At 40.5% G+C, this 27,551-nt stretch overlaps 3 protein-coding genes and 1 long non-coding RNA gene across 4 annotated transcripts; 2 read left to right on the top strand and 2 right to left on the bottom strand.

The window, feature by feature from the left end:
• Positions 1-584: 584 nt before the first annotated feature.
• On the top strand, positions 585-1,860 carry LOC131108111 (uncharacterized). The gene is made up of 2 exons (XR_009120409.1): positions 585-643; positions 735-1,860. It is a non-coding gene; the product is annotated as an uncharacterized LOC131108111 (long non-coding RNA).
• On the bottom strand, positions 1,057-3,351 carry LOC131108110 (androgen-dependent TFPI-regulating protein). The gene is made up of 5 exons (XM_058058902.1): positions 2,741-3,351; positions 2,541-2,666; positions 2,365-2,466; positions 2,163-2,278; positions 1,057-1,435 (listed from the first exon to the last, which is right to left on the bottom strand). The coding sequence occupies exons 1-5, from the start codon at positions 2,891-2,893 to the stop codon at positions 1,261-1,263; spliced, it is 672 nt and encodes a 223-aa protein (XP_057914885.1). The 5' UTR covers positions 2,894-3,351; the 3' UTR covers positions 1,057-1,260.
• A 136-nt stretch (positions 3,352-3,487) lies between these two features.
• LOC131108109 (protein FAM83H-like) lies at positions 3,488-13,758 on the bottom strand. The gene is made up of 6 exons (XM_058058901.1): positions 13,515-13,758; positions 11,483-11,934; positions 11,170-11,334; positions 9,019-9,143; positions 4,946-8,885; positions 3,488-4,847 (listed from the first exon to the last, which is right to left on the bottom strand). Exons 2-6 carry the CDS (start codon positions 11,924-11,926, stop codon positions 4,836-4,838), a joined length of 4,686 nt encoding a protein of 1,561 aa, XP_057914884.1. The 5' UTR covers positions 11,927-11,934; positions 13,515-13,758; the 3' UTR covers positions 3,488-4,835.
• Positions 13,759-19,195: 5,437 nt separating this feature from the next.
• mlh1 (mutL homolog 1, colon cancer, nonpolyposis type 2 (E. coli)) lies at positions 19,196-27,388 on the top strand. The gene is made up of 19 exons (XM_058058265.1): positions 19,196-19,541; positions 19,629-19,719; positions 19,947-20,045; positions 20,129-20,202; positions 20,260-20,332; positions 20,723-20,814; positions 22,081-22,123; positions 22,201-22,289; positions 22,353-22,465; positions 22,537-22,630; positions 23,894-24,047; positions 25,344-25,672; positions 25,970-26,124; positions 26,211-26,319; positions 26,390-26,453; positions 26,523-26,687; positions 26,756-26,848; positions 26,955-27,065; positions 27,148-27,388. The coding sequence occupies exons 1-19, from the start codon at positions 19,435-19,437 to the stop codon at positions 27,301-27,303; spliced, it is 2,211 nt and encodes a 736-aa protein (XP_057914248.1). The 5' UTR covers positions 19,196-19,434; the 3' UTR covers positions 27,304-27,388.
• Positions 27,389-27,551: the final 163 nt, after the last annotated feature.

Genomic DNA, 27,551 nt, shown 5'->3' with positions numbered 1-27,551 from the left:
GATCGGGAAGACCTGGGTTTGATTCCCTGCTTGGGGATCTCTGTGCGGAGTTTCCATGTTCTTCTCGTGAATGTGTGGGTTTTCTCCGGGTCCTCCGGTTTCCTCCCACATTCCAAATTGTCCATAGGTATGAATGTGAGTGTGAATGGTTGTTTGTCTATATGTGCCCTGTGATTGGCTGGCCACCAGTCCAGGGTGTACCCCGCCCCCTGCCCGGATTCAGCTGGGATAGGTTCCAGCATACCCGCAACCTCCGTTAGGATAAGCGGTATAGAAAATGAATGAAGGCAATCAGATCAATGTTCAGAACATAAATGTTTCATAAAAAAATTATTATAGTTAATTTCATTGTGGATTTTCTTCACTGTGCCATTTTATTTTATTATTTTTCTTTAATTATTTAATTAAATAAAATAATTGTATTTATTTTTCTTGAGAACACAAATATGACTGGTTTGGTGGAATGGCAAATGATAGAAGTCAAACTGGTTGACATAACCATGCAAAAAGGAAATTAAACTATGTTTTAACCATTTGAGGACATGTCTAATGTGGGATTTTCAAAGTGGATTTTTTTTATCTTTAATAGAGAGAAAAAACTCAAAAATCACAAGTTCCCGAATCCTATGCCAACAACAAGAAGGTCAGCACTCATCATAGTGCTCATGATAAATGCTGTGAGTGCTTATGACAACAAAGAGAGAATGAAGAATCGCCTGTTTGTGCTTCAACAGGGAGACCTCAGTGAAGCAGATCTGCACTTACTGGCCAGGATCCTTTCAGTTGGACTGGTGGATGCAGATCCAAATTACCTCCACCATCTTAAAGGCTACAGGGACTTAAGGGGTGTATGACGGACACCTGCTGTTGGTGGAGATATTGACAGAATGGGGAATACATTATCCTATTTATTATGATGCTGACGGGCCAAAGATGCCCCCACATGAATTACCCTGCATTGGTATTCAATGGTTAAAATGCCACATGTGAAATCCACCACTGCATGGAGTAACAATTTGTGTGAAAAAGTAAAGCATAGACACAGGATGTCGCTAACGCTTGCTTTAATAGGATATAACACTTCTCAGGTTATCTTATAATGTTTAACACAGCAATGCTAACATTTGTTGACAGATGTTTAGCAACTTGTTTTCCAATGGTCTGTGTAAAGAACAGGAAGTATTTTCTTTTTACATTTGACTTGAGAGTTTGGGTTTTTTTGCAAATGAAAAGCAATGGAATCTTGATGACTTTCATTTGCTAGTGCGGATTTATGGTTTTCTTCCACATACGGTTGTTGAGTTTGTGTCCCAGAAGGTAGAGCAATGTCACCACTGACATGTTAAAACAGAAAAAAAACACCAGACCAACACTGCTGAAGTGCCCAAGAAGGGGATACACCCAAATCCCGACTGAGAAGTACACCCAAAGAATCCTGCAGAAGAAAGAGATTTCAACATCACTGCATGTTCCAGATTCATTTACAATATTTTGTTTCAAATGTGAGGTACGCCAATACCACAACTACTTATTAATGCATATTTTGTGTAACACAGCACCACCGTCTCAAGTGTTAAACAGCTGAAGTCTGCCTATGGATTGGTCATAGATGGTGGACCCAAAGAATAACGTCTTCTGTGTATTAAAGCTGTGGGAATCACAAAATAGTTCTTTGTTGTTGTTGTTTTACCCTAGTGTATGTCTGGGGTGCACAAACTTTTTCCACTGTGGGTACAGTGAAAAATGAAAGAATGCAGTGTTTACATGATTTCATAAACCAACCAATGTGCTGTAGATATATGCCCAGACACCTGAAGCTGTGTGTTACACAATAGATGATAAATTGTATTGTTGATATGGTTTTCTTTGTTGCTCATTTCTCTTTTTCTGCAAAATACGACTTTATCCCGAGATATTTTGACTTTATTCTCATCATCATATTATAACTTTTTCCCCTTTTTAGTTGTACAAGCTGATGCCAGCTGCATCTTTAAATATTTCAACTGTATGCTTCTAAAATATTTTGACTTAATGCTTGTAAGTTTGAGCTCTTGTATCGCTTGTAAAATTACCATTATTTTTTTTTAGAATGTGCCAAGGGCCATTGAGTAAAACAGCTGTGGTTGGAATACCCCTATCATATGTGCTGACTTGCCACTTACCAGAATAGGTAAACCAGTCCCACTCCACCCAGAGTAACCAGTGCATGTGTAGTCTGTGGGTAGACATGTGGCTCCACCACAACTTCTCCGAGTAAAATAGGAAGGACCAATGTATGCTGATAGAACAGTGAATACAATAAAACTGAATTCATGATACAATTTAGTATGATGTGTTAAAAACAAAAAATACACATTTACAGACCATGGCATGGTTTATCCAAGGTGGGAAGAAGGCGTCAATTGTTGCCGGGTAGACTAACTCTCTGTCATAGGCAAAGATGGTCCAGAACAGCAGAACAACAAACTAAACCACAGATGTAAAGTAAAGCATATTCATTTCTTGTGTAATGTAAGAGACATTCCAAGTGTGCATCTCACCGTGCCCACGGGGAAGGCAAAAACTGAGAAAAGGACATCTTTACATCTGTTCAGAGGAGTTTCACTGTTTTTCCCACACTGGAGATCATTCACTGCGGCCAGTCCAAAAAAAAACATTTGTAGTAACTGAAAAACAGAAAGTTAAATTAGTTTCTCCAGATGCCATTTTGTCCCGGTTTCATGCAGCATATCATACTCACTACATTCAAAAACGTGAGGTACTTCCAAGGTCCCCCATACACAAAGATGCCAGGTGGTAACTGCTCTCCATCCTTTGCAGCGAGGCTCTTCACAACAAAAGCATACCAGCTAAATGTTGTGATGTGGTATATTCTCTTCAGGGTTGAAGTCATTGTATTTTTATAGTGAATCTTGACAAATTCAAGACTGCTAAGAATGAAAACTGCAACCAGTAAAGATTAGTGTCACTGTGGGGCAGCTCAATGCACACACAAGAGGCCCACTGTTCATTATTATGTACTGGAGTGTGGATTTCATAAGCAGCGCTCTGCAGCATGTGACTTGATGGTCATTTCACTCAGTGTGAGTTAGCTTAGTCACTTTTGCAGTTTTGTAAGAGAAGCCCGATGTAAGTGTGAGGTCAAATGTTTAGTTATAAGTTGGACAAAGTTCAACAAATTCAAATTGTTATTCTATAGTCTTAAAATAAATTTGAAAAAAGCTCCCAAAAGCCCAACTTGAGCACATCTTGTTCTTGCTATTATTAACCTTTTTGTGTTTACAAAGCAATGCAGTTCATTCATATTAACATGTGATGGACAATGTCCCAAATTTCTTTTTATGGCATTATCAAAAATCCAAGCTACGTATGATGCACATTATGGCATCAGAAGAACTAATTTAATATTCTTGTTAAACAATAATGGAACGCAAAATAATGTCTGGAAATGTGCAATTATAATTGAAAAAACTTCAAGACTAAAAAATGACATTATAAAGGTTTTTATTTTCATCAAGTGGTTTAAAAGATCTGTTATCTTTCAAATGTCTTAAAAACAATGTGTCATTTTGTTAGTTTGTTTCATTTGACAGAGTTGCTATGAAAATGCATATTTTCTAAATCATACAAAAGGCACTTTTCCGAGGACAGAAAAAGCTAAAATCCTCTAAATTATAAAATAAAACCCAGCATTCATTCATTTACTCCTCCATGGTCAGGCTTTGAGGTCCCTCAAGGAAAATGTAGAAAGTCAACTGGTATTTACTTCTTTTTGTGTTGTTGTGACAGGAATATGACTGAAAATGTGTACAAATAAAAGCAGTTAAGACATTATGAAATGAAGTCCATACAAAACAACTGAAATACTAAGGGCAGCATGAGAAGTTTCCATAGGAGTGAACAGATGAAAATTTTTTGTTTGTAACTTGGTGATTGTTTGGAGCTTCTCAAATATGCTTTTATTGCATTTATATGTTAGTCAGTTAAAAAAAAGAAAAAATATATACTATGGTCTATAGTGCGCTGTTCACTAATATACATCACGATTCGGTTGTCTTTATCAGTTACAGTCCTCCTGTAACTGATATTGTTAAATACCTATTGTAAATAGTGACAACCATGAATAGATATAAAGTCACATACACACTAATGGTATCATTTCCATGACAAATTCTAATCGCAAGCAGTTTTAAGTCTCTGTCTCTTCCTCCTCCTCAGTGTCTACTGGTGCATATTCAGGGCAAAAACAACATGCTTTCACACAGCACCGTGGTCTGATGGAGGCCGTTAAGTAGAAGTGTGTCATTCTTCTAGAGTGTCACCGATGTGGTAACTTTTTGTTATAAGTTATGAAAGCAACAATGTACAAGGAGTGAGCACTGGAGTTCAACGAAGACCCACTAGATGGCAGACCATACTTGACAAGTTCAGTTCTTGCCCTTTCTGTTGCTCACATGATTAGCATTAGCTTGACTTTGTACCTGGACTTTGGTTGTTTTTTGCTGAGAATAATAAAATGAATTTTGAGATAACATTATGTAAAGGATGTCCCCGTCGTAAAAAGGTAAGTAAGTACACAGGGTACCTCAAAACAGCTAAAACAATTGCACTTCACCCATCCATGTCAGTAAAAACATGTTATCCATGCAAACATACATATGCATAGGCACATACTCGACGGTCAGTCCATGTACGTCACACTGATGAAACATGATGGTGATTCAAAAATAAAAATCCTACCCTATTTTGCTTTACTGTTCATGTCATGTCAGTATACCGGGTTTCAACTCTATTTCAGTCTCTAACGTTTTCTCTCATCCTTCTCAGTTTCCCAGTTAAGGAGCCATCTGTGAAGAAGAAAAAAGATAACATTTCTTGTCAAAGAGGTAAAAAAATCAAGCACATCTTACTGTCTGGAAAATACTGTTGGAATACTTTTACCCACCTCAAAGCGACTGTAAACTTTTCTCTCCTTCCTCATGCTTTGGAGTTTATGTAGCAACCTGTCACGGTCCTGAGTTGACTGGCTGCTGCTTAGTGAACTGATCTCTCTTTCTTTGTCCCTTTTAGCATTTTTGTCTGCTTCATCTTCTTTCTCATCATCGGTGACAGGCGACTCCTTAGTAGACTCATTCCTGCTTTGGCTATTTGCTGAAATTTGCTCGAGCAGCAGCTTTGTATCATCTCTGAGGTTGCTGCTGGAGAGCACGTTGGCAGTTGACGAATGGTAGCGAGACTGGCTGGACTTTGGCAGCTTGGACTGTTGTTGTGACGACAATACACTTTCATCTGCGGTAATCTCTGTCTTACTTTGTCCTGTCTGTTCATTGCCTTTTTCACTGCAGCCACATTCTAGTGCAGTACTCTTCTTTACTGCATTTGTACCATCACTATCCTCAGTCGTATTCTCACAAGGCTCAGACAATTTTGATTCTTGGCTGACATCAATCTGGCTGCACATATCACTATCTGCAAGGGGTGCAGCTAAATATGGCTTGCAGACTTCAGAATTATCAGCGTCTGGCTTTTTGCTGGACAGACCAGGCTCTGTAGCAACAGATGTGACAACTGAGGTAGACTGCATTGGCACTGTGTTGACATTAGCTAAAGTCCCATTTGTTAAAAGGGTTTCATTAGAGGAACCATGCAATGTTGGCATGAAACCTTCCGTTTGGGACTGTGCCGTAACCGACTCCGACAAAAACAAAAATGAGTCTGTTTCAGCAGAAGTTGTTGATTCTGTTTTAGGTTCACAGAGAAAATTTGCTTGTCTTGGTGGCTCATGAGATGGGTCTGCTAGGCTGAGTTTTGAGTGACTTTGGGAAACCAGTAGATTGGGTTCACATGATGTAGAGCTAAGGCTATGCGTTAGGATGTCACTTTTGATGTCTTTTGTGGGTGATGGAACATCAATGGATGACACCCAAGATTCCTCTACAAGTGGACTTTGCCCAGAGGCATTTTCTACAGAAACCTTTGGGGTGAGGGGATCATGTGAAAGAGAACTTGATTTGTCAGTGTTTGTCTTTGGGATTGGTTGTAATGAGGATGGGTTTGGCTTTGAATCAGAGGCGTCGTTTTTATCAGAAGCACCAGAATTCTGCTGCCCAGAGTCATCTACAGCAGCACTTATAAGTGAGTGTGAAATAGAATCTATCTGGTCTGAAGACTGTGATTCTTTTTTGCTTACAGAGGGGCTAGATTTTTGTGACGTTTCGTCGGTAGATTGGGACGATCCCTGAGGGGAGGCACTGACAAGTTTCTCTGGGCCTATTCTGTCAGACGTTAGGGACAGTAGGCTCAATGCAGAGTTGACGTTAGAGTCATGAGGACTGGATGTAATTTGAAGACCAGAAATGGATAGAGAGTGTTTGGAGTTAGGGCTTTTCGCATCTGATTGTGTTACTATGCTAGATTCTGATGACGGGGGGGGCAATGTCACACTGTTTTCTAAATATGATGACTCTTGATTTTGGATGTTAGAATTAAGCCTGGCAGATGCAGAAGATGATGATGAATTGCCCAAACTGGGAGCAGATAAAGCGGACTCATTAGAGGTAGAATCAAGAACTGATGTTACACTTGCATCACTACTAAGCTCAAGCGATGGAAGATTAGCATGTTTTTCTTGTGTTATAATGGCTTGTAGACTAGAGCTACACTCACTTAAGGCAGGTTTTTGAAGCTCTGGGTCTTCTGAATCCCAATGAAGGGCTTCTGTTTCTGCAGAAACAGATAAAGATGCTGCTGTTTGGCTGTTCCTCATTTCTACCTTCTTTGAATCAGTTGAAACTCTGGGTTGTTCACTCTTTGCGTTATGAGGGATAGCTGATACATTACTGACCTGGCACTCATGCTTGTTTATCTCATCACTGCCATCAACAGGTGGTTGTGTGGATAGGGTTTTACTTAAATCCTTTGTAGTGACATCTGACAATAATGAGATCGGCGCTTCAGACGTTTGTGCAGAGGTATCGCTCTTTCCATGATTTGGAAGTGTGCCCTCTTTTTTAACAGGGATATTAGGATCAGTTGGTGTTTTTATCTGAACCTTTTGAGTGCTCTTTTCAGCTTCTGCAGCCATTGCAGCTTTACGTTTAGCTGCCAGCTCTTTAAAAAACATCAGTCTCTTATTAGGATCACTCATGTCCACAGGCAGTGGATCGGTGACCAAAGTCTTGGGTGGGTGATCAGTTTTTGCCATATCAGATTCTGAGGTCTTCAATCTGGACATTGATGGAGAGAGTTTTCCTTGTTCAATATTTGGCAGTTTTAATGGCTCCTGTACCTCAAGGTGTTCTGTGGAGCTCTTTGAATCTTCATTTGAGGAGTCTTTATCCTCTGGTTTATTGCTTCCATCTTGTTTGGAAGCTTCTGGCATAGAGTTATCAAATGTTGCTGACTTTAAGTAACGACTCCATCCATAGGATTCTCTTGTGCCTGATCTTCTTTGTCCCAAAACTTGAGAAGCAAAGGGTAGTTTTGCCTGCTCTGTCTCACTTTTGTCACCTTCCTCATCTTGTTGCCCTGTTGTATGCTGCTCTAAAGAGCTAAATATCAGAGAAGATCTTAACCTCGAGCTCCTTGGTATTGCTGCATTGTATTTCCTCCGAAATGACTCCTCCTTTCGAACTGCAGTGTTTGATTCTTTTTGTTCTGCCTCCTCTGGTTTATCCCCCTCAGTTGTTGATGATGATTCTGAGGGTGTTGGCGTAGTTTTGGTTTCAATTGACACAGTTTCTTCACTCTTCACACTTTCATCTGGCAATTTCTTTGACTGCTCTGGATCTAGTACAAAAGCTTTGGCATAACTTGGCAACTGACTTGCTCGCGGTATGGCAGGAATCTTAAACTCTCGTACATTTGGAATTTTAGGAATAGATAACTCTATCACTGGTTGTGTTTGCTGTACAGGGTTGGAGGGATCCTCAAAAGGATCTGGTGCCTGAGGTTGTACCATTGGCAGGCCTTCGTCTGGATTATCAAATGCACTGAGGTAAGAGTTAATTCTCCAGTTTCGTAGCCCTCGTTTTACCATGGGGTCTTTGCGGTCAGTGTTAGGCTCTTGGAAAAACTGCTTGTCATCCGTTGTATTTGGAGGAGTGGGAGATACCGAGCACTTCAACCTCTGATGCTGGGAACCTAACTGTAAATCTGGAGGAGGCTGTAATTTCTCTGATACCTGCTCAAAGTCCACATTCCTGGTAGATGATAAATAGTTAAGCACAGGGTCAAAGTTATCAAATGGCTCCATCTCTTGTGGCAATCCTGGTTCAGAATACTGATCCGCTGAATGATATTGTTGGCTCCAGAATTTCTCAGGGCCGCTATAATCCAGTTCTGGACCTGCCCCCACATTTGATGGCTGACCCCTGTGAAACAGCCTTCCCCTGGCCTCAAACTCTGTTGTGGGTTGAGCAAGGAATGGATAATTGTACCTGCCCTGAGCCCCTTCAACATAGCTGTGACGTTTCAGGACAGGGCTTTCCATCATGGGAAACTTTGAGTGACCTTGATTGAAATGCGGCTCCATTCCACCTGGAAATCGACTGTACACATCGGCAGAACCATGTAAAGTCCTATTGGGTAGCATTCTCCAATCTGTTTCAATTTGTTCCTCATATGAGGGTTTAGCCCAGTCCTCTGCATGAGTACCAATGTCCATTGGTAGAAATTTCCTGGGCTCTCTGTAGAGAGAGGTTCTTTTACTTGGGTATGGCCTCTTTTGTAAGAGGCCAACATCTTCCATTGGAACAGGAACATCAGGCAAGAGTGGTTGCGACTGAGCAAAAAGGATCCGAAACTCTTCATCAAAAGTTGATACAAGCTGTCCAAGGAAAAGGTGTGCCATACAACGGTGTAGCTTCTCAAAAGACCACATAAAGCTGGGTAAAAACAATGAACAGTTAGTGACACATATTGACTGTTTGAACACTAAGTAAGACGTCAACACAACATTTGTCACAATGTCAACTCTGTTTCTTTTTCTTAAATGTTTGTGGCAGCTAGGAATGTCACCTGTAGTTTCCACTGAGTACAGCCCTGCAGTCTGTCAGCAAGAAGCGATCCATCATTTGACCTTTGAAGGATTTCCCTGAGCGGCAATGATACGTGATGCCAGACACAGTTCTTACTCGTAGCAGCTGCAAACAAAGCATTGAATCAGAAAGAGTTCAAGTAACTAACATCAAAGCTAGAGGGCAGTATTGCATCACTTGTAACAGCTCTTAATGTAGCGCTTAAAAACTGACTACTTTTTTAAGTTCACCTGTACATTTCTTAACAGGAAAAGCATGAATAATGTGAGGCAACTTTGAAGTAAAAAAGAAATATACAAGACAAACATGATCACAGCAGAGAGGTTTGAAAGTCAGTCATGATATAGTGCGATGTACAATAACAAGCTGTATAAAAAGTACATACACACCGTTTTATAGTCATCATGATCTAATATTTGTCAATGTCAGCCTGGTGAAAGTGATCATTCACATATGGATAAAACATTTTGGGTCAGTGGAACCTCAAATATCATTATTAATCCATTCCAGAAGGTTAGACTTAAACAAAAACGTACTCTAACCAAATAAATTTTTACTGTTAAAACAATTATCCAATTAATCTGTTCCGGACGCCAATACCTTTTCATAGTTTTACAATTATACTTTTACACGCTAAAATGCATAGATATGACGTATGAAAGCAATGAATGAATATTTAACGTCACATTTACTTTGTTGGAAGACCTTTTTTGACAAAGACATTGATGGTGAGTAGTGAATGAGGACAAGAAGAGATGTGCAAATGGATAAAAACTTCATACTTTGCTATGAGTTTTTTCTTGAATTCAGTTGCGTTTTTCACCGTGTTTATCATAATGCTGGCACTTGTAAGGTTGTTTGGCTCTATTGTAGGTTATTTTGCACCAGTGATCATTAAGAAAAGCCGAGAGTTGTGGTGTAACAAAGTACAAAAGAGTCAACTGCTGATGATGTAACAGACAACAGAGCTGGAGAAGCATGCAGTGTATTAGTGCATTAACTGTGATTAATTACAGTCATTTTTTTCTTTTTTAATTGCGTTTATCTACTTTTTTATTATAAAAATCTGGTTTTATGCGTTGGGTTTCTTGTGCTTGAGTCGAATGTAGAACATCAGTCAGTCACACACTCAATTGGCTGTCATTGTGGTTGGACTTTTATAGCATAAGATGAGAGGCTCCCATTGCATATGGGAGGGCAAGGTGAGAAGTGGTGAGGAACAGAGAGGAGTTACATGTTAGAGTTGTTGATCCATTGAATGGAATTGACTTGGTCATTTTAATGGAAGAATCACACATGACAGAAAGGAGTAAGTGAGAGCACTGATAAAGCACTGTAGGGAAATTTTAAGACATGAACACACGCACACACACATGCACACACATACTTCAGTTCCCAATGTGAAAATAGTAACTAGTACATGTTATAATAGTGAATATATTGTTATTTTGATTCAAAACAACCCATTTTTGTGTTGTTGATGTTGTGTTATAGATATTTAAGCTGTCACAAAAGCAAGAAATATTTGTGTTAACAGTTATGCCTGAAATGTATCTTTTCACAAAAGATTTCCTCCTTTTTTAGCCAAGAAATGAAATTTTTGTTCAATTGAATGGGTAGAAACATTTTTTTCTGATGAAAAATGGGAGTTAGGTAGGTTCCATGTTCAAATAGCCATTGAAGACTAATAATAATAATGAGACTAATAATGAAGAATAAATATTCTTTGTGTCAAGTGTACTCCGCGCTTTGTTTCTTGCAGGAGAGGCTCGGCTTTGATTACTAAATGATGAAGCTGGCTATAAAACATTGCATAGAAGAAGTCATTTTTAAACTCTTTTTTTCTGTTTTGGATAACACAAAGTCATTTGCAAGAAAACAAGTCAATGATTGTTTCTATCTTAAAAATTGAGCAAGTACAATCCAAAAGAGAGATCATTTAGCAACTTACAAAGTAAGCGAAATGAATAATGGCATTGGGTTGAACAGTCTGGGCCTTTGGAATAGCACTAAGGATAAGGCCTGATTAAACTTTAACTGCAGTGTTGAGGTGAACTGTGATGACGAAATATTCACAACAGTATAACAGCATGGCTCAAGAATGTCTTACTGCAAAATTGAAAGGACTCACTTGGATACTCTGAAGATTTACTCTGCAGTTAGACACCATGTTCATGAAGTGATGTGCATTCTGCTCGTCTAAAAGAATATAGACCGCCACGTTCCTCATAGCAGCATTCAAAATATCAGCAAACACGTCGACATCAGTAAACATGTCCATCACTATGGCAATCACCTGTGGAGATAAAAAAACAGATTTGACAGATTTGTCCTGAAACGTCACAGCTATGTTGAAGGGGCTCAGGGCAGGTACAATTATCCATTCCTTGTAAAAACACAGTGAGGGTCATGTACTCTGCCTCCAAGAAAGAACGAGGACTGACCTGCTGAGCATTCTTGATAAGTCGCCGAGCCTGCTCCTTAATACTCGGCATGTCAGGCTCAGGAGGATTAACCAGAGTGGTGACCTCTGTAGGTCCACCAAAAACATGCAGCTGAGGCCAGCCAAGGTCCAGGCCGGGAGCGTCCAAGTCTGAGTGGATGGGCCAGTATGTGTCAGAGGAACTTTCACCTCCAGTCTCTATAAAAGTTTGCTCTTGGTAGTTGCTCTGTTGAGGAACGTGGATCGAACTCTGTATATATTGGATCTCAGATGTGGACAGGAAGTCCACCACATCTGCTCTTTGGAGAAACTCATAATATCCCTCCAGGTCTTCCTCAACCAGTGCGTCAATTGCCAAACGGTACTCTTCCCGGTAATGAGGAGGAAGGTAATTGGGGTGGCGGGGGTTATCCCCTGCAGAAGAACATTGAGAGCGACGTGCCATGTTGTTGGCTGAGGAGATGGTGAGGGCGAAAGAAAGCACAATCAATTGACATTGAATTGAAGTTTTTTTTTCCTCATCAAAATACATTGTTTTGAATAATAATTCAGCTTGTCTTCTGTCCAGGGAATAACTGTACATTTTACAAGTCCCACATTGGATAGTGAAATACAACATAAAATTAAAGGGCAAATGACTAATTGACTGCAAAATAATGAACTGCCGTAGGACAATATTCTATTCAAGTTAGCCACTGTGTGGCAATGGACAGTGTTCATATCAGACATCATATCGTAAATGTAGAACATGTAATCACATTGATTCCAGATTCCAGTATTTACAGTAGACTGTACGCCACTGCCCATTAGTGTTGAAACATTTATTGCAAAGGTTGACCTTTCAACATAACAATATGGCATTTATTCCAACACTGTCAATCAACAGCATATTTTCAAATGTGAGCGAGACAACAGAGACCTTTATGGCAAGTTTCTCTACCCCACTTTCCTACAAATGGGGGCAAATTAATGGGGGGGGGGGGCACATCTACAAGTATTTGTGGTGGTACACCACAGATAAATACATGTATGGGAAAGACTGAAATAGTGTTGGGGTTACTGCAGTAAGTTCTATGTCCAGCAACATCGAAACTTAAATCTACATCAATTCATCAGGCTCAAATTGTGACAATGGGAGCATCAGACATCAATTTTTACACGTGCATTGGCCTCCACAGAGTCCAGACCTGGATTCTATTGAGAAAGTTTGGGACACAGTGGAGAACACTTCTACATCATTACACGTTGGCAAAAAAACTACTGAAACTCTGAATAGTAAATGTAACATTACGGAAGCTTGTGGAAACAATAACACAATCCAAGAAAATATTGTGTGACATTTATGAGTTTTTGATATATCTCTTGTATTAAATATTGTTAGTTTGTCCAGATGTACCCAATGTTGTTGGGTGCATACATGCAGATCATAATAGTCACATTTCAAACATGTATAATCTTTGAAAACAAATGCTTTCATTATTGTCGTTATGTTTGTACATGTTTATTCACTACCCTGCAGTTACTTATTCCTACGCTGTTACCCAATAACATATTTTCAAACTAGAGACAGACAGTTTTGAACTTTATGGCAAGCTTCTTCACCCTACTTTTCTACAAATGAGGGTTAAAAGGCAAATGAATGAGGGGAGATGGAATTCCAGCACAGGACAAGGTTATGGGTGCGGCTCCTCCCTCTTGCCAAAAACACAATGTCTCCATTCCGGAGTTGACGAAAAAAAACACATTTCAGTGTATGTCTGAAAGAAAATAACTCAAAAATATAAACTTCGGGAGCTAAGAACATAAGAAAAAAATGAAACGGTGCTGTAATGGTAATCGTAAGGCTCCATATCCACAACTTATGTTTGTGTTATCTATAATGACAACAGGTAACAAGGTACCACACTTGGCTAAAATGGCTTGAGACATATGTTACATTCGGTGTACACACACACGCGCACATACACAAACACACACATACATAAATAGACGCTGCTATACCACACACTTGTGGCGTTATTAGCTTAACTTACCCAGCTAACGTAACGAAGGTCTCACGGGTCCCGTCGTTTAAACCCTAAATGGGCCATTTTGCCTTCCTCGAAGTATTCCCCGTCGCTGCTTTTCTTGTCGCGCCTCTAATTCGAGTGGGACCTGCTGAGAGAGTTGTGACACATTGTGTTTTTTTCTCTGTAACCCAGCTAAACCAGTTTGCTGTCAGCCTTCAGGCATGTTGACGAGGATGTTTGAAAGCTAGCAAAGAGAAGAAGTCGAGGCGAGCAATGAAGCTCCGCCCCGAACCACTTCCTCTTTTTCAAGCTTGTCTCGTGCGTCGGGTGAACTACGCGCGAGACAGCTGTTAGCTTGACAAACATCTGGGGGGAAAACAATGGGATGCTCGTGTATTATTATTTCAACACATCCAAACAGTTATTATCAACGCGACTTCATTATGATAAGCATATCGAGCAGGTAAATATTCATTTCTTAAGTCTACCGAAGAATTAACAGTAGTAATTAGTTAGTTTATCGCCTCATAAACCATATCGAAGCACGTTGTGTGTAAACAGTACAGCATGAAGTGGAACAGTTCAGCATGCAGTATCCACTACATCTAGTACATCAAAATTATTCAATTTTGATTACCTTTTATTTTGGGCAACTAATTTAGGCAGATATATTAGAAAAAAGTCTGAATTTGAAGCAGCCACAGTTGAACATGTTAAGTTGGCACCCCTCATGCAGTATTAATCAAAATGCTTCTGTATGTATTTGTAAATACACTATAGCGATACATTGTACAGATGTACAGAGTATTTGTTGGAAAAATAATGCAGTGGAAACACAGTATGGGTGCCTGTTCTGTCAAATTACAATGCTTTTGTGCAGCGGTGCAGGAGTAGTTGAGTTTGCTGTCAGTAAAAATATTTAAATAATATTGTAATTTAAATGTGCAAATTTTTATCACAACTATAGATTAAACTTCATCTTGTACTTCCAATGTGATAAAGAGCTGAAGAGATTGTTTTTATGATATCGGTGTTATGTCCAGCAATGTCTATATCATTATCACAAAGGAGCTATATACTTACTCATGCAGCTTCTACAGCAAACTCCAAACCATTTTTCTTCTTCTGGAAAGTGAATTTCACATGAAGAGAATGGGTGGTTGGTTGCCAGGGTAGCTTAAGCATGCACTAGTGCACGCCTTTGCACAAAAGCAATTAATTAACACAGCAATGCTGCACTTTCACAGCGTTACAGTGCTGGTATACTCACATCCTTCTGGTTCATTCAAAGTGCCATCTCGCAACGACTTTAGGGAAAGGCGATCATGTTGTGCAGTAGTACTGTATATATGCATGCAAAGCAACTAAAGTTTAGAAGATTCCAGAAACTAAAGCTAAAAGTATTCCGAAAGACTTTAATGCAAATATGCATACTGAGGGTTTCTGGTATGCATCGTAGAAATCTAAAAAAAATTTTAAACATTACCAGACAATAGGCTAGAGAAGAAGTACTATTGTAAACACTGTCTTGTCTTATCGTAAAGTTGCTAAATAAACAACACAGGCAAATGAAGTCAAATGTCTTCTGTCAGCTTTGAATCTTTGTTTTCTTTTCATGCATACACAATTTCCAACAATGCGCATTGCTGGGACGTAATCTGTGACTGATGCTTCTTCCATGATTAAATACAAGAACATCTTGGAATCCAAACAAGGACTTTTCCTGGATGTTTAGTTGAAACCATAGAAGGAGAAGGAGAAGGAGGGAGAAACTAAATGTTGTGATTCTCTCTGTAAGGTCAGGTTTGCACCACACTCTGACCCAAAATAGCCCAACCTTGTGATGGAATATGATGTAACTAAAGTAAAGGAAGTGGTGAAAACTAGCTGCTCGAGTGCAGATTTGAAGACAATTCCTCATTGTTCCATTCAGGCTCCACCCAAAGCACACAGCACAGCTAGGTATGGCGTGGAAGATACAGTAACATGAATGTTGGAACTGTTGTTACACTACATACCACAGGACACCATTCACCATGGCACTCTTTTAACTCCTGTGGCCTCCACAAACATGCATTTAGTATTCTCTCTGTGGCTTTGTGACTGACAGCTTTGCTTATGAAACATGAAACACTGACAGTGTCAAAATCTCTGGGAATGTTTAACTTAAACAGAGCCTGGCTCCTGACTGCTTACAAGGCACTGTTATTGATATAGCTGAGTAAAGACACTGTTGCTAAAGCACACAAGTGAGATTTACTAAAAGTATATGGAGATGTGATTAACAGTAAGCACAGTGCTTGCAGCAGACATGCTGCATGGGTCCGTGTTGCAAAGGGGCTTCACAAATGGGCCATTTTAAATGTGTGTGATATAATACTGTACAATAGTCTGCAAAGTAACAAGAGTGAAAATGTCATATGGTGTAGGCAGACTGACCAAAATGGAGGAAACACTCTTGTAGGCAAGAACTCAAAAAGGGAATATTTAGCTTTTATAAATGCTGCCACAACAGGACACCAAGTCCAAAAATATCGAGTCACAAGGAGCATGGAAAGCACGAGGGATGAGACTCACCACAAGTGATGGCAACCAGACAAAGCAGGAAGTAGCAAAATAAATACACAGACAGGAACGAAACAACAAGGCACAGCTGTAAGGTCTACAGAAAATTGTATTTTAAGTAAATGTAATTTTTGTAATTTGTAATTCCACAGATGTTTGCATTTCCACAATATGAAGTTGAAATCTAATCTAAATAAATGTATTATTATTTAGTACTGCCTCAATCTTATGTAATTTACCAGAGCCGCACAGTTTGTTACAATAGAATCCCACTCCTCCATGAGCAGATCACAAAATTGGTGGATGTTAGACACCTTGGCCACTCAACCACCTTCAGCTTTCTGAGCAAGACAGTTGTCACCTTGTGTTCAGACTAGGGATATTCCCATCAGGGTTTTGTATTATTTTTTGACGATACTGATCCCGAATTTCTGGTGTTAATGGCGACAACAGGAAGCTCGACAACAAAAGGAAATGGAAGAGCAGCAGCTGAGAGATTCATTAGTGGATGTAACATTTCATCCAGCAGCAAAGGAAGTCTAAGCATTTCTCAAGAAAGTGAGGATGTGTTCATGTACAGAGATGAGGAACCTACACATGTACATACATGATAGCCGCAAATGGAGGGTGACCATACTTTGATTCCCGAAAACTAGGGAATTATCCAGTAATAATCCAGATTTGGTGTTTGACTGGGAAAATATCAGAAAGACAGCTGGCATTGGTGCCCAAAATACATCGATTAAAATGCATAGGAAAGTTTCATATTTTCAGCGCTATTTTTAACACTGTAATTCTGTGATATAACTTAATTCATCCTACTGTCATTAGATGGGATAGAGCTGACCGGTTCACAGATGAGGCTGGAAACATCTGCCACATAAAACTTCCTCACTCACTAGTAGAGAAAACAGAAGCATGTTCAAGTGAAACCATACAACACTGTGTGGGCTGGCGTCAGTGTGGAATGTCTACCATGAATGTCTACCATGTATTAGTCACAGTAGCAAGAAGGTGTGGAATGGTTCCAAGTTCATTCTTTTCATATCCATCCATCCATCTTTCTTTTAGCAGTACGGCAGTACATCTGGAGCCAAATGATCAAATATTTAATTTCACCTTATGGATATCAGCTACTGGACTACATAACATTTTCAGTATCCCTTGAAAAAGACATGCATGCACCTATATGTAAGTGTGCAATCCCGTTGAAGGTGTGGCTTGGGTACAGCTTTGTGCAAACATATTAGAAAGACAAAAATGACAACACAAATTTAATTTACACAGATTCTTCTTCAACATTCCACGATTAATTGTTTACTTATTCATCCTTTGAAAAAGTAATGTTGCACCAACATGGGGAAAAGCTTTTATGTCATAATGGCTGCTTGAAAGCATAAACAGTCCATAGCAAACATATGCCTTATATTTAGCAATGATGACTTCTTTCCGTTTGACTTGATTCACTCTATTGTACTGTTTCCTGTGGGGCATCCTGTGGACGCAACACTCATTGGAACGTTCCTTCCAGTACTGTGTCAAAGACAGGTTAAGGATATACATCATTTCCGTCCATTACATGTAGGATGCAAAGACACACCAAGTCTGTCTCCTAATGGAAGCGCATGTTGCATACATCATAACTGATGAGTGTACATCTGGACCCGATCAAGAGACTGAATGCTTGACATCATGCTGCTGACACACCTTCAGCTGCAACAAAAGTCAGTCCACAACAAAAGCATTAAAACTGCTCCTCTCATACTTCCAGTGACGTTTCAGGTTATGCAGACTGTCTGCCAGAGGCTTGTTTATTGATGGTGCGGAAACTAAAGCTCATAAAGCAGCACAACAAGCTGCTAAAATAGTCACTTGTGCCAAGTTGGCACTCACAGTCATTCTTGGGAATGCTTACAGTGTTTCTATGAAATAAAACAATAAAACAGCCCTGTGCAGAGGCCGACCTGGAATGTAACAGGGTCATATATGAAATGCATTTGAGGTATGGTGTTAATGAGGGCATTTACATTTCGTAGTTTTCTTGATGCAGCAGAGTTGCAAAAATGACGTGCTCTGTTAAGAGAGCAATCAGACTTAAAAGCATTAGGGTGACCCCTCCACTTCCCTGCCCTCGGGACATGTATACCAGGGTGTTAAAGATGTATGAATTACAATCATTCATCTTCATTGAATAGAACTGCCAGTAATACCACTATGAAGGCAGTTTCATTTCTACACATTGGCTTGTTTGCTGTTTCTTGACAATCATAAGGCTGGACCAAAGTTCATGTTGAGCAGAAGAAAATCTATAAAGCTCTGCCTGGTGTGATTTCTCAACACCCTGAGAACACCCTGACAGAGTTTTATTCTGATGAAGTCATCCTGCCTGATGACACAGTTAAACAATTCCTTAGTACAGTAGTTATCAGGCAAGCACACATTATATTAGCATAGGCAAACATTGCAACCTTTAGAGATATGTTTACAGCTTTGCAGCAAGTATGTCTACAGTAACTCATAATTAATGCTTCAGACTACAAAGTCGGTCATACAGTCATCCCTTGTTTATTGCAGTCCATTACTTCCAGATCCGACCATAATAAGTTAAGATTCATTTAGCTTTTTTCTTAACCTTTTTACAAAAGAAATATAGATAACAATATCCGATTTTTCAGTATGTCGCCCTCAGCGGAAAAACTTCGGACACCCTGTTGTAACGATTACAAATGAGTTGACTGAAACGTTCAGACACACCTGTGGGTAGCGCTGTGGACACTTTGAAGCATCAAGCTACAATAATTAGCAAAAGAAGAGGACGAGAACCGACGTGATGACGTTTTTCTGATGCGACGGAGACACGCGCCATACTTTTTCCCCGCGCCCTGTATCCTCAAAGATCGTGTATTAGACAACAAGATTAGACAAAAGCCAAAACAGCTCGTGACTATTGAGACAAGTTTAAAGCAACGCCCAAAGTGTAGCCCAAAATGCATTATACCGTTACAAACTATTCGTGTTAAAGAATAACTAAATGTAAAGTATTTATAGTTCAAACGGAGTATGCGTGAGTGACAAACATTTGTGAGTACGAGTAAGACGTCTTCCTATTTATAAATATTGTAACACTCTACACTCTCTTACTTCCTGTCCGTCACCCCTTTTCCTTCCCAACCACGGAACATATCTCTCCATGGCAACACATGCACAAATACAACACAATACCCCATAAGGGTCATTACAATATTTTTTCAGGCAGCGTAAATTCCTACTTCCTACTTAGTAATATGAAAACAAACAGCTTTGAACATGCATGGGCTGATTTAACTATAGCTTGTTAGCCACCCTGAAACTGAAGGCGGACTACTATAAAACACAAACCATGGCGGGGGTTATCCGGCGGCTCGACGAGACGGTTGTTAACCGGATAGCCGCAGGAGAGGTTATCCAGCGACCTGCTAACGCTGTCAAAGAAATGATTGAAAATTGGTAACTGAACTGAAGGCAGCTGGACAAGTCAAGTCACGTTACACGACATCTACATCAGTAACCATAGTGTTTTTTTCAAATGTGCAGTCTAGATGCAAAGTCCACGAACATCCAGGTGACGGTAAAAGACGGAGGACTGAAGCTGCTCCAGATTCAAGACAACGGCACCGGTATTAAGGTAAGGAACAAGCTAACACAAGCTAATTTAGCTTTATTTCTTCATAATGGTGTCATGAATACCATGTGATTACATTCGCACAATTCAACGTCATGCACTAAGTACATATTATGTACTTTGGTTAGTTAATTCTATCGCTCAGGAGGAATAATAGAGTACAAACCAAAGTATTCATGTGAAGAAGATCTGACCAAAAAGGCTCTAAGCTAAATCTATTTGTGATGCAGAAAGAAGATATGGAAATCGTGTGTGAGCGGTTTACCACAAGCAAGTTACAGATATTTGAGGACCTCTCTTCCATTGCAACATATGGATTCAGAGGAGAGGTGGGCACCGATACTAAATATTTCATACAAACATACTGTACATACTTGTACCTCAGCCCCACCTTTCTTGTTTATGTTTGCAGGCTCTGGCCAGTATAAGCCACGTTGCCCATGTGACCATAACAACAAAAACAGCTGATGCCAAATGTGCCTACAGGTATGGTCACTTGTTAAGTGTACCTTGTATGATGACATCACTACTGTTTCCTTGCAGGGCCAACTACAGTGATGGTAAACTAAAAGGTCCTCCAAAACCCTGCGCTGGAAACCAGGGAACACAAGTACTTGTGAGTTTGTGGGTTCCTGCACATCCTGCTGTTGAAGGTTGATTTCAAAAAGTTGTTACAAACATAGTCTGTGTAAAATCACTTCATCAGGTGCACAATCTAATGCGATGTAACACAAGAGCAGAAGCAGCTTTTACAAACAGAACACATTTATTATTGCGGTTGTACTTGGATAGAACCACACTGTATGGTTCATTAAATTAGCGTCATGGAATCTCTGAGTATAAATATGCATATTAACAAAAAGATTACAGATCTGAAAAACTAAATCAGAGCACGACAGTGTTTCTAAAGGCAACATTACTGATACAGCTCATGTTTTTACAGTAGTCTCTTTAGACTGTGGTCGCGTATAAAAATATGTTTATCATTTGTTCTCCATGCATACAGGTGGAGGATCTCTTCTACAATGTGTCCACTCGGAGGAAAGCTTTGAAAAGCCAGAGTGATGAGTACTCCAGGATTGTAGAGGTGGTGAGCAGGTGTGCGTTTGTTAGTAAGCAGGAAAACAAACAAAAAGTACAGCACAGATTTGTATGAAATTTGTGGACAGATGGTACAAATAAATAATCCCGTAAATGGTAGGTATTTTTTCTCGTCTGCTATCCTGATTTGACGCATCCATTGCAATCCACTTGTGGTATGGTAGAGGGATGATGTCATTGTCAAATTTGCATAGTTGGCTATGATGCATTTGCAAAAAGACAAACAAATATGTTCGCTAAACAAGACGGAGCAGCCAGTGAGTGCTTTTAGATGGGGGGGGGGTCACAAGACCACTCGCTGCTCGTCAGACTCTCCTGAAGTGTCTTCACTCGATTTGGCACTAGGCACTTTTTTGAAAAAGATTTATGTGTGGCGGTCTAATTGAATGTATGGGAAACACTTGTTTGTGTTTGCTTCCAGGGCAGTTTTTGTGCCAGACCAATTTGTTTATCTCTGGGGTGTCCAAAGTGCAACCTCGGGGGCCATTTGCAGCCTGCAGAACATAAAAATACAACTACTAAAAAAAAACTAACAAACATGGGGTGGACAAAAAGGCATTAAAAAGTGGTAAAGTTGATGCTAATAACATAGAGCTGACATACAGGCTGTTTTTTCTTTAAATATAAAGTACATCACATCTTGGCATAGCCTCTTAAAAATCTCAAAATGGCTCCCTGCAGTCTTTGTATATCAGTCGGCCCTGGGTAGAAAAGTTTGGACAAGTACTAAAATCTGAGATACATAGCATGATCTAACATAAATAATTAGCAAAACACTGAACAGCAAATCTGACTTTCCAAACACAATTCAAATGTCCTTGTTGGGTGGGCAGATATTTTCAGAACTATATCTCAGATATTACACAGTACATACTGTCTAACTTAGTAAGAAAATACCCACACATTCTGGCCTTTGTTTTCGATCTATTGTTTTTGCAGTGCATAAGCACAACCGCAAAGACAAAGCAAACGGGTGTGTCATTCTAATTATTGGGATGGCTCCTCCTACCTGTTATTAATGGTAACTGCCATGGTGAGCAACTATGAATCTTAACAAATGCAGTAATGAGTGGTTGTGTTACTAAGTGATGGCACAGGTAAACTGGATGAAAGCATGTGTGCATCCACTTTTATACATAGGATATAACAATGTATGTTACACTTTCTGGAATCCTTTGTGTTGACACTCAGACCACAATCCCCGATGTCGTTCCAACCAAGTTAGTTTTGTGTATTAACAGTTTGGTGTGTTTTGTTTGTCAGGTATGCCATACACAATTCAGGGAAAAGCTTTTCTGTCAAGAAGGTGAGAGCAACCGACTGAAAAAGAGACAAAGATTAGACTTTCTTCACATACATCCTTCTCTGGCTGTTGTCTTCCAGCAAGGAGAGACCGTCGCCGACGTGAGGACTTTACCCAACGCGTCTGTGGTGGATAATATCAGAGGAGTTTTTGGCAATGCGGTCAGCAGGTATTAGCCCATGGTGGAAAGGCATCTCCGCATTTGATCACTGCTGACATCCAGTGTTCTCAGGGAGCTGATTGAGGTTGGCTGCGAGGACCAGAAACTTGCCTACAAGATGAAAGGCTACGTCTCCAACGCAAACTACTCCGTCAAGAAATGCATCATGATCCTCTTCATCAACCGTATGTAGCAAACAAACAGGGATTGTGACTCGTTAGTATCATCAGTTAATGGCTAATTGGAGCGCCTTCAGATCGTCTGGTGGAGTCGAGCGCTTTGAAGAAAGCGGTGGAGACGGTTTATGCTGCGTACCTGCCCAAGAACACACACCCTTTCCTTTATCTCAGGTAATGACATTGTTGCCATTCAAACATCACAGTGACAGTTTTATTTGTTGAATGGTTACATTTATCAGATGATGACATAACTGGCCATGTCGCGTGAGTGCTTTGAGGCATGTCCACACAAATATGGATATTTTTGGCGTCTCGTCCACATGCAAATCTTGGATGTCTCCTTAAAAACTGACGGAGTGGGGAATTAAAAAAATTCAGATCTAGCATTTGTGTGTTTACGGGTTAAAACGAAGCTTTTTGGTTTGTGTTTTTGATAATGTGCACATCATTCTAAATTCTATAATACATACATATCACTGTATTAATGAATAGAGGTGTTAAAATAAGCGACCAAGTCAGCTGTGGTTGCTTTTTCAATCTCCTTGGCCAAAAATGCTCATGACAGCCGTGAATGTGTTTTTTAAATGCTGTGTATTAAGAAGCAGAATCATGATGTACTACTGCTGCTGATGCTACTGTACAGCAGCAGTCACAGTAGCAGTTACAGTAGTTGTAACGACAAGCAACACAAGACATGTGGACTCGAGTCACAACTTTGATCACTTTATATATCTAAATTTAAATAAAAATAAAAATTTATATATAATATCGTCAACGACTTGTAACTCAGCTTGGACTTTGACATCAGTGAATCTGGACAATTTTCAATGACTTGAAAATACTTGAGTTTAAAAATTCCCGCTTTGGTTTGGTTCGATACATTTGTGTTATGATACAAAAAATAATTGAATTTGATTGAAATTGCCAGTGACATTTTTGTCACCACAAATGTCATCATGTAATAATAAGAATATAAAAATAAAGAACAAGTCGACAGCAATAAAAGTAGCTATCGCCCGGTGGATTTATTTTGCCTTTGTTGACTCATGTCCTAACGGCAGTCTAAATGACGTGGGTACAGTTTTTAGCATGTTTGTTTTTCCAGTTGTTTTCACATAGAGATGTTTGTTTGTTTGATATATTTCCACCAACGTAGCTTAGCATTGTGTGACACTTGCGGCATACTTTTGTTTGTTTGTTTTTTTGTACGCATGTGTGTTGAAGGGTTCGATACTGAGGATACTGACACACGTATTGTTGCAGCCCTAATTTTCAGTGAATGTGTTGAGTAATATGTGTCCCCATTCAATCTATTCAGCTAAACAGTACTTACGACTTGTAAGGACTCCACAATTTCATGCCTATGACTTTGGACTTGACTTTGGATTTCACATCTCTACTTGAGACTTAATACTTGTTCTTTGATCCATACAGTTTAGAGATCGCCCCTCAGAACATAGACGTGAACGTGCATCCAACAAAGCACGAGGTGCATTTCCTGCATGAGGACAGCGTCATCGAGAGTGTTCAGAAACACATCGAGGGCAAACTACTGGGCTCCAACTCCTCGCGCACATATTTCACTCAGGTACTACATGATGTGTGTCAATAGTGTGGCATTTGAAAATAAATAAATCAAATGAATACTGAACTGAATGGAACCCCACGGAACATCCACAGGGAAGAGTCAGACCTGTGTTGGCCTTTCCAAGCCTCGTCTCCTCATCATTTGTCTTCTTGATGGCAGGCAGGGTGGAGAAAAATGAAGGCGTGTGATGTGTCATAGAAGAGTTTCAGCTAAAATGAAAGGAAAGGTATACAAAACTGTGGTGAGACCAGCCATGTTGTTTGGTCTAGAGACAGCACCACTGAGGAAAAGACGAAGCAGAACTGGAGGAAGCAGAGATGAGGATGCTGAGGTTATAATTGGGAGTGGCCAGGATGGATAGGATCAGGAACGAGTAAGTCAGAGTGGCCAGACTGAGATGGTTGGGACATGTCGAGAGGAGAGATAGTGAACATATTGGTAGAAGGATGCTGCCAGGTAGGAGGTGTAGAGGAAGACCAAAGAGGAGGTTTATGGATGTAGTGAAGGAGGACATGAGGGTAGTTGGTGTGAGAGAGATAGATGCAGAAGACAGGGTTGGATGGAGGAGATTGATTTGCTGTGGCAACCCTGAAGGGAAAAGAGAAAGAAGAAGATGGCGGCAGTGTTGGTTTACCCACACTCTGACAAGCTATTTTCGACCCATAGGAAGGTGGTGTCATAGATAGATAGATAGACTCTCTTTATTGTCATTTTTCGTTGCCCGCTTTACTGAAAGCAAAACACCATAAGTGTGGTTTTACTCCATCGATGTACACCACTGGAAGACTTGTAGGCAATATTAAGTCTGTGCCCCGCCCCGCTTTTACTCATGTTTTAACTGCGTATTAACGAATGAATGATGTATTTTAATGTATCCTCTACTCTGTTTACTTGCTTTTATTCAACTCCATTCTTCTGTAAAGTGTCTTTGAGTATTTTGAAAAAGCGCTATACAAATAAAATGTATTATTATTATTATTATTATTATTATTATTATTATTATTATTATTATTATTATTATTATTGTAGTGTTGGAACGGGGCATCTGTGTGGTTGCATCATCATTCTGTACCATCATGGACACTAAGAGTATAATAAGATAACATAATAAAAATGGTTTAGGCTCGGATGACTTCATGGATAATATCTAATTGGGCAGTGATTACCAAAGAATAGTGTTTTGGAATTGTGTATATTTACATGAAGCACATTCCACTTGTGTTTGAAATGGACTACAGTACTAGTACAGTACTAGAGAACAATAAAGATCAACCTACCTTGCCTTCTGTTGTGCAGACGTTGCTCCCCGGGTTGTCTGTCTGTGGTGGAGGTGAGGCCAAGTCGTCAAGCGCCACGTCTGAGTCCACTGAGCGGGTCTACGCCCATCAGATGGTGAGGACGGACTGTCGCGCTCAGAAGCTGGACGCCTTCCTCCAGCTAAAAGAGAAGCGGCTTCCCGAGGCCGAGCCTGCCGGGCCGAGCAGTGCGGCTCTCGAGGCCAACTTGGGTCGGTCCGACAGTGCAGAGCCGGATGACGTAGACATGCTGGAGGCCCTGGACCAAGTGGAGGCTGGAGTACCAAAAAACGAGAAGGAGAGCTGCACCAAAGTCCACGATGTGCAAAGGTCAGTTACATCTACTGATGAGGAGGAGGACTTTGTGGGAGTTTGGGCTGAAGTCAAAAATAAGAACATGGTTAATGACATAGTATTTGGAAATGTTTTCTACCGTGTTATTATGAAACTATTTTATTTATAGCATAATACTGTCTTTAAATTGATTAATATAACACAAACATGCTGTTTTGAATATATTATACAGTACAATGCAGTAAGTTTTATCAGTAGATTACTTCCGCCCCCTAGTGGGCAAGATGGTTTATGCATGAACCGAACTGTGAAAGCGCATTTGTTATCTACCAGGAAACGACCCAGGAAGGAGCAGGAAGAGCAGGAAGAGCAGGAGATGGTCGAGGAGGAGGAGGATCTGACGGCTGCAGCAACACCTAAGAGACGAGTCATCAAACTGAGCAGCATTAAAGATCTGAGAGGGGAGATCAGCGAGAACACACACAAAGGTAACACACCTGTCAGTCATCTGAGAGCAGACAACGTCTCCCGCTGTTGTATTAGCTAGCACTGATCCTTTTCCACGGGCTTCCAGGTCTTCAGGAGATGTTGCAGAATCACTCGTTTGTGGGCTGTGTCAACCCCCAGTGGACTCTCATCCAGCATCACACCAAACTCTACCTGCTCGACACCACCAGGCTCAGGTCGGCGACACACTAAAAGAAGGGGGGGGCACCGCACCGCCATGTTTACTCCTTTTTCTCTTTGCTGCAGTCAGGAGCTCTTCTACCAAATCCTCATCTACGACTTTGGCAACTTTGGTGTGCTGAGACTATCTGTGAGTTGCATCTGCTCCATGTAGAAATACGGCGCTGAGGATTTTGAGTGTATTCTTTTGGTATTTTAGACCCCAGCTCCTATTTATGACCTGGCCATGTTGGCTCTGGACTTGGAGGAGAGTGGCTGGACTGAAGAGGATGGCCCCAAAGAAGGCTTGGCTCAGTATATCGTGGACTTCCTGAAGAAGAAAGCAGAGATGCTGGAGGACTACTTCTCCTTGGAGATAGATCAAGTCAGGGCTGATTTCATTTCATGATTACATTTCTTCCCGTCGACTTCACTGACGTTTGTGTATTCCAGGAGGGAAATCTCAGCGGACTGCCCTTGCTGCTTGACAAGTACACACCTATCATGGAGGGCCTGCCCATGTTTATCCTCCGCCTGGCAACTGAGGTGATGGGATAGATCAGGGGTGTCCAAACTGGGGGACAGATACTGAAAAATCCAAATGATGCGTTTGGACATCCCTGCTTAGATTCTCACTTTTGCCGTTTCGCAGGTGAACTGGGACGATGAAAAGGAATGCTTCCGAGACTTCAGCAAAGAGTGCAGCATGTTCTACTCCATCAGGAAGCGGTACATCTTGGAGGCGGAGCCTGGAGAGGAGAAGGTGGGAGAAGACACGCATTGGGCAGATGTCCGGCTTTAAAAACCTCGTTGTTAAAGAATGTCTCGTCATTTTGTCACGTCAGGATCCAGAGCTGAACTCATGGCATTGGAACGTTGAGCACGTCATCTGTAAGGCGCTCCGTACGCTCATCAGTCCTCCCAAGCACTACAGTGAGGATGGCACTGTGCTGCAGATCGCCAACTTACCGGATCTCTACAAAGTGTTCGAGAGGTGTTAGGTGATCAGCGGAGTCATTAGCCATACATGCGGCTCTTTTATATTCCATGTACTGTTGAAATTAAATTTCTAATTTGTTTATTGCGGTTTCTGGCTCAAGTGCTTTTCTGTGTGTAAGGAGAGAGCCTGGTTCTGAACAGCCGCAATTTAAACCAGGCCACAAGTCCATGAACGATACCTAAAATGCGTCATTATTTCCCCCTAAGAGTCACAAGCAGAGTGGATGGAACTTCTGCCCTCACTCACGGT

The sequence above is a fragment of the Doryrhamphus excisus genome, chromosome 20 (assembly GCF_030265055.1).
Source record: "Doryrhamphus excisus isolate RoL2022-K1 chromosome 20, RoL_Dexc_1.0, whole genome shotgun sequence".
NCBI classification, from domain to species: domain Eukaryota; kingdom Metazoa; phylum Chordata; class Actinopteri; order Syngnathiformes; family Syngnathidae; genus Doryrhamphus; species Doryrhamphus excisus.
Note: the sequence above shows the minus strand (reverse complement) of the source record. Positions and strands in the feature narration are given on the sequence as shown.

Excerpts from the sequence above, each read along its gene's own strand:
- LOC131108110 (XM_058058902.1), bottom strand. The coding sequence starts at position 2,893 with ATGACTTCAACCCTGAAGAGAATATACCACATCACAACATTTAGCTGG. Across the intron at positions 2,467-2,540 it reads TTGCCTTCCCCGTGGGCACG|TTTGTTGTTCTGCTGTTCTG; the intron begins GTGAGATGCACA and ends TCTGTGGTTTAG. Across the intron at positions 1,436-2,162 it reads GGACTGGTTTACCTATTCTG|GATTCTTTGGGTGTACTTCT; the intron begins GTAAGTGGCAAG and ends TTTCTTCTGCAG.
- LOC131108109 (XM_058058901.1), bottom strand. The coding sequence starts at position 11,926 with ATGGCACGTCGCTCTCAATGTTCTTCTGCAGGGGATAACCCCCGCCAC. Across the intron at positions 9,144-11,169 it reads TAAATCTTCAGAGTATCCAA|CTGCTACGAGTAAGAACTGT; the intron begins GTGAGTCCTTTC and ends CTTTGTTTGCAG. Across the intron at positions 8,886-9,018 it reads GTACTCAGTGGAAACTACAG|CTTTATGTGGTCTTTTGAGA; the intron begins GTGACATTCCTA and ends GTTTTTACCCAG.
- mlh1 (XM_058058265.1), top strand. The coding sequence starts at position 19,435 with ATGGCGGGGGTTATCCGGCGGCTCGACGAGACGGTTGTTAACCGGATA. Across the intron at positions 22,466-22,536 it reads CATGATCCTCTTCATCAACC|ATCGTCTGGTGGAGTCGAGC; the intron begins GTATGTAGCAAA and ends GAGCGCCTTCAG. Across the intron at positions 27,066-27,147 it reads CGGAGCCTGGAGAGGAGAAG|GATCCAGAGCTGAACTCATG; the intron begins GTGGGAGAAGAC and ends TTGTCACGTCAG.